This window comes from Mugil cephalus, chromosome 14, assembly GCF_022458985.1.
Source record: "Mugil cephalus isolate CIBA_MC_2020 chromosome 14, CIBA_Mcephalus_1.1, whole genome shotgun sequence".
Classification (NCBI taxonomy): Eukaryota; Metazoa; Chordata; class Actinopteri; order Mugiliformes; family Mugilidae; genus Mugil; species Mugil cephalus.
The window spans coordinates 1509160-1517803 of NC_061783.1; the positions used below are offsets into that span (position 1 = coordinate 1509160).

At 38.8% G+C, this 8644-nt stretch overlaps 1 protein-coding gene across 1 annotated transcript; it reads right to left on the minus strand.

Annotated features, from left to right (window-relative positions):
• txnl4a (thioredoxin-like 4A) lies at positions 1-2693 on the minus strand. The gene is made up of 4 exons (XM_047606081.1): positions 2549-2693; positions 2173-2352; positions 642-745; positions 1-487 (listed from the first exon to the last, which is right to left on the minus strand). The coding sequence occupies exons 2-4, from the start codon at positions 2323-2325 to the stop codon at positions 316-318; spliced, it is 429 nt and encodes a 142-aa protein (XP_047462037.1). The 5' UTR covers positions 2326-2352; positions 2549-2693; the 3' UTR covers positions 1-315.
• Positions 2694-8644: the final 5951 nt, after the last annotated feature.

Here is an 8644-nt window from a genome sequence, read left to right on the forward strand (position 1 = left end):
TACTCTGTGTAAAAATCCATTTTTATTGCAAAATTTACATATGAGGCTCTGTACACTGTGTCTTGTCTGTTCAGCACTTGTTTCACAGAAATAAGTCTTAAGAAAAACACAAGAAGAAACTGAATAAAACTAGTCTACACACACCAACAGAAATGGCACAACATAACGCTGTTAAAATGAACATTGTCTTTTCAATGGCAAACCAAAATGCTAAACAAAACAAAACAAAAAAAACGATCACCCTTGACTTTCGCAATTTGTCGTCTCTGTCTCTGGAATCAGGAAAACAAGAAAAAAACATGCAAGGAAGAAAATTCAGTATCTGTACTTTGTTGAATAATCCTTAGGAGACACCACCAGACCTCTTCCTTTTCTTGCACCTCTGTACACGGTTTCCACAATGTCTATCATCTCCTGCTTGTCCTCCATTGTCCAGTTGATCTTATTGTTATTACCAGTGCCTAAATCAATCATGATGTGTTTGTTCCTGGAAAACACCAACCAAAACAGGACAAGATAGTCAAGAATTTTTTATAAGACAAGATTCCTATTCAGTTATTATGTTCCTGTTAATTGAAGTTTGCATACATCTAAATAGCATCTGCTCTGATACAGTGTAGTATGGACTCAGAGAAACGTACCTGAAAAAGAACATGACGGTGCAGGGGTCGTACAACTCGTACATCTTGTTGAAATCAGGCACTTCTGTGATGTCCACCAGGTAAATGACTGCAAAATTTTTTACCTGAAGAGAAATACATTTGGTGGGTTTAGTCTTACAATAATACAGAATATATTATATGTTAGTCACCCTCATAGGAATATACTTTATGTTTTTGATAGGGCAGTCAAAATTAACATGTTAACGTGGATTAATCCATCATTATAATTAATCTCATTAAAAATTTGAACACAATGAACCTATCAGCAGTGCAGACTGACTCTGAGCGTCTCGGGCAACACATTTTAGGCAGTTTTCCCAAGTACCATTACTGTCACGTATGTGCGAATGTGCAGATGATCCAGTAGAAACAGGCAGCAGAACAAACCAATAAAGATGGACGACGCTAAACAGCACCTTGGCCCCAACATGTAGTGTCACTCTGCAGGAAGGTGTTTTCTTTTCACTAAAGTACTTCCAGCTTCAAATATCACAACATTAATTCTGCTAACACTTCAGCTAATACCTTGTCCAGCTTGAAACAAATCAAGACAAAGACAAGCTGGCAATGCTTGCAAAGTTGCAAATATCTGGCCAATCATGCAAACACTGTTCTGTGTGAGAGAATAGACAGAACAGTGGTACAAATCTTCTCAGTTGCAGGTAACATTGTAAATAAGAACCCAGGTTTTTCGCTCGATGTGAGAGGGTCGACCCAGGTAAATGACGCAGGTCAACGACTCGGCAGTCGACTTGCTGACAGATGCTCCAACAACACACACTGTAATGGGAGTCTTTGTTGTAGAATCAGCAGTCGACTACAAGAGAAGATATATTAGGAAAAAAGATCCAGATTCCCAGAAAAAGGTCCTCAAATCTTTCTCTGTCAAGTCAAAATGTGTTGGTTGTAATGGCCAAATGCATAATGGCCAAGTGTTTACGTTCTTCTCTTTTCTAAATACTGTCATCATCAACATGATCTATAAACTGGTGTTATTAACTCAGCAGCTGATAACGATGAGTCTAGACCTTTTCACGACCTATCGCTGTAATGGATACATCTTCAAAATGTTCAAAATCTCAACATTCATGTCAAAACAGGGCTGGGTTTGATGTAAATCAGTTTTCTGATTCAAATCAATTTGGATTTGAAGGATCCATAATTCATAAAATCCTCAGACCAATGTTACTGTTGTCTATAAGCTCAAAGGCTTTTTCAGAAAAGCGAGGGGCATGTCCTTTTTGATGAACTCTGTGCTGTAGTTGTAATTACAATATCGTATCAAATTGCTTGTATTTTAGAAGCGATTTTCACCTCTTCTTAGCAATCCATGCTTTTAAACACACAGAACAGATCACAGTCTGGTTAACGTTTGTCACCCATACAGTATTTCCAGATCGACGCTGCTGGCACTACTGAACCTATCCCCCAAAGACAACTAAGAGATGTTTAACAAAACGGAGTATGTGTAAAATCCCGGTTTATAAAACAGATAAGTAACACGTCAAACCTTTTCAGCGATGCTGTAAAGAACCTCGTCCATTTTCATACATGTCGGGTCCCAGTCGTGTCCGAAGCGAATTACCAGAACTCGGTCCTCTTCAGACAAGATGGCTTGGTCTACCTGCCAGCCATTATGGAGATGAGGTAGCATGTACGACATCTTGATTCAAAGTTGGCGATACCTAAGCTGAAAATGAAAAAAAAAAAATAAAAAATGTTGTATAAAGATGAGAGTTTCCACCCAGCAAAAACCGGGATTTTATTGTGAGACGGAACATCCGGTTAGCCTAGTGGCACTAGCTAGCTAGCAACAGCCAAGGAAAATCTAAGAGAAATAATTTACTCACTAAGAAGGCAAGACAAATATATTTCGAATAATGTACCTTAAAATGTGAATAAATGCGTATTGAATGGCGCCTTGTGGCAAAACCGTAACTTGAAAGTCAGCAAATTCCCCTGCAGCCTGTTTATGCTTCTGTGAATCTTCTCGCTAATCTTTCTAGAACGTTTCCGTACGTATGACGTAATCCAATGTGCGACACTGCACTACCGGACGCGTTATAGTTACGTTAAGTACAGGCATAGTTGTTTTTTCTTTTATTTATTCTTATTCTTATTATTATTTAAATGTATTAAATATCGTAAATAACTAAATAAACAAATCAAAAATAAAATATATAACTTGAAAAAGGTTAGATAGTTTTAAGGCACTTCTATTTTCAAATTTCTTTAAAGAATAAACGTTTATTTTAAAAACTAATTTTTAAAAGCAATAAAATTTGGAGCAACTTAAATATAAAAATCCTACATTAATCTTTATGCTCTACATTAAGAAACCAAACTTAATAAAACTATCATCAAACACAGATATATCATTCTTTGTGAGCAGGCATTCATGCATTTTGTCAGTCCAGGTTCCTGTTAATTTTTACTTGTTCTTCTTCATCTTCTTCTTCTACGGAAGAGACTCGCTGATGATGCACCGCGAAAAGCTTTACAAATATGCACAATGTGTCCCCACTTCCTGGCACTGACCAAACTGATACTATTTTCACAGGGATACGGGCAGTGGCATCCTGTGACTTTGGAGCCGGAGTCAGATCAGTGCATGGTCCGAGAGTGGAGTCATAATATTGCTAAACACATTGCCTCCTGACTCTCGGGTTTTAGTTTAATTACTGCCTATTAATAAACGTAAGTATCTTGTGGATGTTGATAATGAAAGCCTTTGATGCATTATTAGACTCAAATAGCTTTTTACATTCATTTCCCAAGCAAAACTAATTTAGAAGCCCAGTCCAACTGACTATAAGAATACATCCTGGTCCGGGGTAGGGGATGGGGATGAGGATACAGAACTGAACTATTACCTGCATATGCAAACACAAAATAATCTACCAGTTGGTCTTGCGGTTTGTCCCGTACGTGTGAACCAAATCAAAACCCTAAAACAACAACCTCCTACTGATGGCTCAGACCGTGCCATGTGGCAACTACTAAAACTATTCTCAAAACTACACAGCCACCCTGACCTGTACAAATGTACAAAATACAAATGAACCAACTCAATGTTTCCCTCAATATTGCTAACTGAATATTTTAATTATTAGCAAAAAAAAACCCTACTTTAGTTGACTAGTTTTAAAAACATCTAAAGTGCAGAACTTATGGGAATAAAATGATTACAGATGATGTCTATGTGTGTTTGCCTGAGGTATTCATTAAAACCACATGCATATTTAATATGAAACTAATTGCGAATGGGAATTAGTTGGTCTTCTGGTAAAAATAGAAAATCAAATCTGCAGGCATTAGGTCAACACTGGCACAGAGTGACCTCAGGATGTACAGATGATACATAGGCTACTGCAAAGAATATCCATATAAAGTAATTTGCAGTCTTTATTTTCCTGAAATAATCAAGTGCAAGGCAAGTTTGAGAAAAAAATTGTTCGAAATTGAAATCGCCTCACCTCTGTGGCATTTTGACACATCTATCTTGTTTGATGAATAATACAGAGAGAGAGAGATTTAAATCAAGAGTGATTTTATTTTTAAATTTAATTTTAAGAGATTTCCAACTTTATTGGGAGTACGATCAGGGCATTTGCATACATTACTTTAAAATTTGATGTTCAGAACCAATCATTGGAACATTATTGTATTTTTTTTTATTACATGTTTAGCCAGATGGGGGCAGACATTTTCTGCAGAGCCGTTAATGAGAGAATCTGGCCAACTCAAATCATGGGTGCCATGTTAGATACACGAGAAAGATTCTAGAGTGTAACCCTAAAGGGCGGATGTGCTATGTTGAAATAAATGTCTTATTGATGTTATTGCCAAAGTCTGTCAATATGTAAAAAGGCCTCACTTAAATATCCCAGCGTCTTCTTACTTTAAATATCTTAAAGGAGCCTGTAAAATGCTTTGTTGCCCAATCACCTCATCAGTCGTGGAGCTGTGTTTACATTCTCCCCAGTCTCCCATGTTCATCCATCACTGTTAAAAGTTTGAAATTACTCCGTATTTTTCTTTTTCACACTGGGACCTGGATTCGTAAAAGTTCAGCTCCAGTCACAGACTGTCTTTACACAAATCCAATTTTTGGTTGAAACTGCACAAGTCTTGCACGTTTGTACCCACAATCCATGATGGATCTGAATTTTTCCGTCAGTGCATTTACATGCAGAGCTTAATCGAGCTATGCTTATAATTCGACTTTCTGACTACAGTCCTTGTCCCAGTTTACATGCAACGGAGAAAATCAAATAACTGACAGGAACTTGTCCTCCTTCTCCACACTAGGTGGTGATATGTGTCTTTTCAGCAGGATAATACCACTTTAATATGGTCAGTTTTCTGGTTGACCTAGTATGTCATATAATAAACAAGAGTCGTTCATGCGGCATACCAGCATTTCAAAAACATCCAGATGGATAATAATACAGCTTTTTTAATGTCCTATGTAATGTGCGAGCTACTGATGGTGCAGGTAAGATATGCGCTATCCCTCAGATGGCTCTTTTACCAGCTCTGTTTACCGTCTTCTTCTGCTATCGGCTTTCTTCAATGTTTTTCTTCCAGTTTCACATGCCAGTGCAGCAGTTGTGGAGCATGTGCACATGCGTTATCTTATTGTAGTCCGGTTAAGGTGTATACATGGCGGAGAAAACTGAATTCCATTTGCATTATCTGGGTGTCATAATCTGATAAAGAGAACTCCGATTTTAGTCGGAGTAACATGTTTACATGCACTTATGTTGTCCAGCTAGACTCGGATTAAGGCAATAATTATTTTTTTTCATGTGCATGTAAATGCACTTTGTGACTGGAACTGCACCTTTTTGAATCCAGGTCCCAGGATGAAAAAGAAAAATACTGAGCGTGTGCATATTGTTTTTTTGAAATGTGTGAACGCCTGATAAGATCATGATGATGTCATTGCCTCACCCCTTGACCCTAGTGGGCTAGAGCCCCCAACGTCTCATAACAACAACAAAATCAATGGTGGACTACAGGCTTGTGACGGTGAATCATCAGATATTGACCCTTGTTGGGTGGTTAGGGCAATATATACTGTTGCTTCACCACTACCGTGAGCTAAAAAGCATTACAGACTGTAATCTGGACTGTATGTTTGTGTGCAAGGTTGATGCCCATGCTCTTTTTTTGTCTGAGTTCTAAAGGAAACAGCACCACACATGGTCCTCTGCATTTGCTTGTAAATAAAAGTGTTATTTACAAGTGTCCATTAGGTTCTCGACTGACTGCAGGAGTTGGGACTTTTCCAGGTGCCACCGTTGTTTTTCCATGTTCTAGTTGGCCTGGATCTATTGCATAGGACGTGACTTGTCGTAAGACATAACTTAGTTGTTTTCTTCTTTCATTGCAGCTTCTTTTATTTTGGTCCCCTGTATTATCTCAAATCTCTGTGTAGCGAACTGAACATTCAACTGATGCATGAGTCCTTTTAAAAATGCCATTTGATTTTCCTGCATGGCTATTTTGTGATCTTTCTCTTCCACATTTTGGTGCAGTACCACTTCAGAGATTTCAGTTAGACCATCTTTGGTTCCATCATTGCCGTTGATGACTGCAGAGCCTCGACCCATGCACTATGCTGGTTCTGTATGATGGTAGGCTTCAGCTGGTTGACTGGTGGTCTGAAAGGCTGCTGTTTGGTTGTTGCAGCAGGACATGTAGACACTGTCCCAAACTGCAGTTTGGGTGTCATGGCTGGATGTGTAGAGGTTACTGCAACAGGCATTTCAGGAGCTATAACAATCGCTTTCGGTGCTGTGGAGGGCTCCTCCATAGCATAAACAGCATTTTCAGCAGCTGTAAGTCCTACCGTAGGATGTGCTTTGGGAGCTGCAGGGGGCACTTCCTTAGCATTGGGAGCTATTTCAGCAGAATGGTGTTCACTTGGCAAAATTAGGCTAGATGTGATTTGACATGGCATACTGTTATGCTTTTTGATTCCCTGTGTCTGGTCAACAGCTTTTTAGTCTTGCCTGGTCCTCCTCATCCAATGAAAATCAGAGCATTGGTCACACTCCACCTGGTGTGACTGAATGTTCCATGGGTTGACTAATGGAGGCAAAAAAAATTGTGGTTCCTCATCTATTTTGAAATGGATTCTCTTGACAGATGACCCATTCTTGACATATTTGTCTTATTTGTGGGAGTCTTGAACATTGTCAGGGAACCTGGTGTCCTTTTGTGGCTGACTTCTGTTTTCAGTGTGTTTTGCTGTGCTGGTCTGCATTGAAAAGGATTTGTCTTTTCTTTGCGTTATTACTCTGTTGAGTGGCTGGAGTGATGCATTTCTCTGCATTTTAAAATCTGGTCGCTATTTATGGAAAAACTCTATTTACAATTCTTTACTGTTTTTAAATATCTATAGACTACAAATACCTACTAACTGAAATATTTGGGTCTTCTCTGGGACTTGCTTTGTCTCTTGTGTTGTCTTTTACTGGACTTATGTGGATAAACAGAGGTGGGACCTAACTACTTACAAGATCACAATTTTTAGCAAGGAAATTTCACAACTGGGCTTGTTGCACAGGTGGCGTCCTATCACAGTCCCACGCTGGAATTCACTGAGCTCCTGAGTGACACATTCTTTCACAAATGGTTGTAGAAGCAATGTGTATTCCTAGGTGCTGGATTTTATACACCTGTGGCTATGGAAGTGATTGGAATACCTGAATTCAGTTATTTGGGTGGGTGAGTGAATACATTTGGCAATATAATGTATCATTAATCATTATATTGAACAATAATGGACTACATATGCTACTTTGTAATGTTACATTTTCTACCAGATTTTTACCTAGAATCTTCAGTACCTATCCTTACCTGCAAAATTCTATTACATTAATATTTCTATTAAATAAATCCGGACAGCACAGCGGCTTAGTGGTTAGGACTGATGTCTCCCAGCGAGAAGGTTGGGCATTTCTGGGTGGAGTTGTGCCTGTGTCCGCGTGGGTTTCCTCCCACCTCCAAAGACATGCTCGTTAGGCCAGTTGGTGACCATAAATTGACCCTAGGTGTGAGTGTGAGTGCGAATGGTTGTCTGTCTATGTGTTAGCCCTGCGATGGACCGGTGACCTGTGAGGATAAGCGGTAGTAGAAAATGAGATTAAATAAATCCAAAAACCCAGTTATATGTCTTACCAGTTTAATGAGTAATCTGTCTTTCCAGAGGATGTCATAAACCTTCTCCGCATCATAACCCACATCTAATCTCGTATGCACACTACAACATGCTTCCATTGTAGTTCATATATAGATTTTATATAGATATTCTAGTGACAGATTTCTACGCTCTAGGGAGTAGGTTAATCTTCCTGTTACCATAATATTACATATAGATGAAACATGAATCTTTAACATGGCATGCATAACGTGTGACCTACAACAGTATTATTTTGAGTTTTTAGGCATCCTGGAATGAAGAAACCGAACACTTATCCAACAGCCCTCTTACGGGTGAATCTGAAGGAAATTACTCTCTGCTAGTAGCTGTCCTTCAAATGCTTTCCTTGCCGTTACCAAAACACCTTCTGTGACACTCGTACATAGTCAAGGGTAGCATCTACTCAGGCTCCTCATTCTGTACCAATCTGAAATAACATTCCATGTCTCTACATGCCCACTTCTAGGGAGACATTACGCACCTCCTTGACTTCCTCTGCAATGGAACTTTAGGAATCCAGTTCTGGATTGTAATAGGTGAAATTCTATACGCACGTTTACGTTTAACCATTCTCTCTCAAGCTAAACTGACGGCTTTATATATAAATGACACAGCCATGGTACGTACATTATATTTAAAAGCATTTATTTGGTTCCTATCTTCCTTTCATCTGCCCATGTCAGACATACGTATTAAATACCTATTGATAAAACGAGAGAAGACTAATTAGTCCATACATACTGTAGCTAGAAGAATATAATAGTTCTTA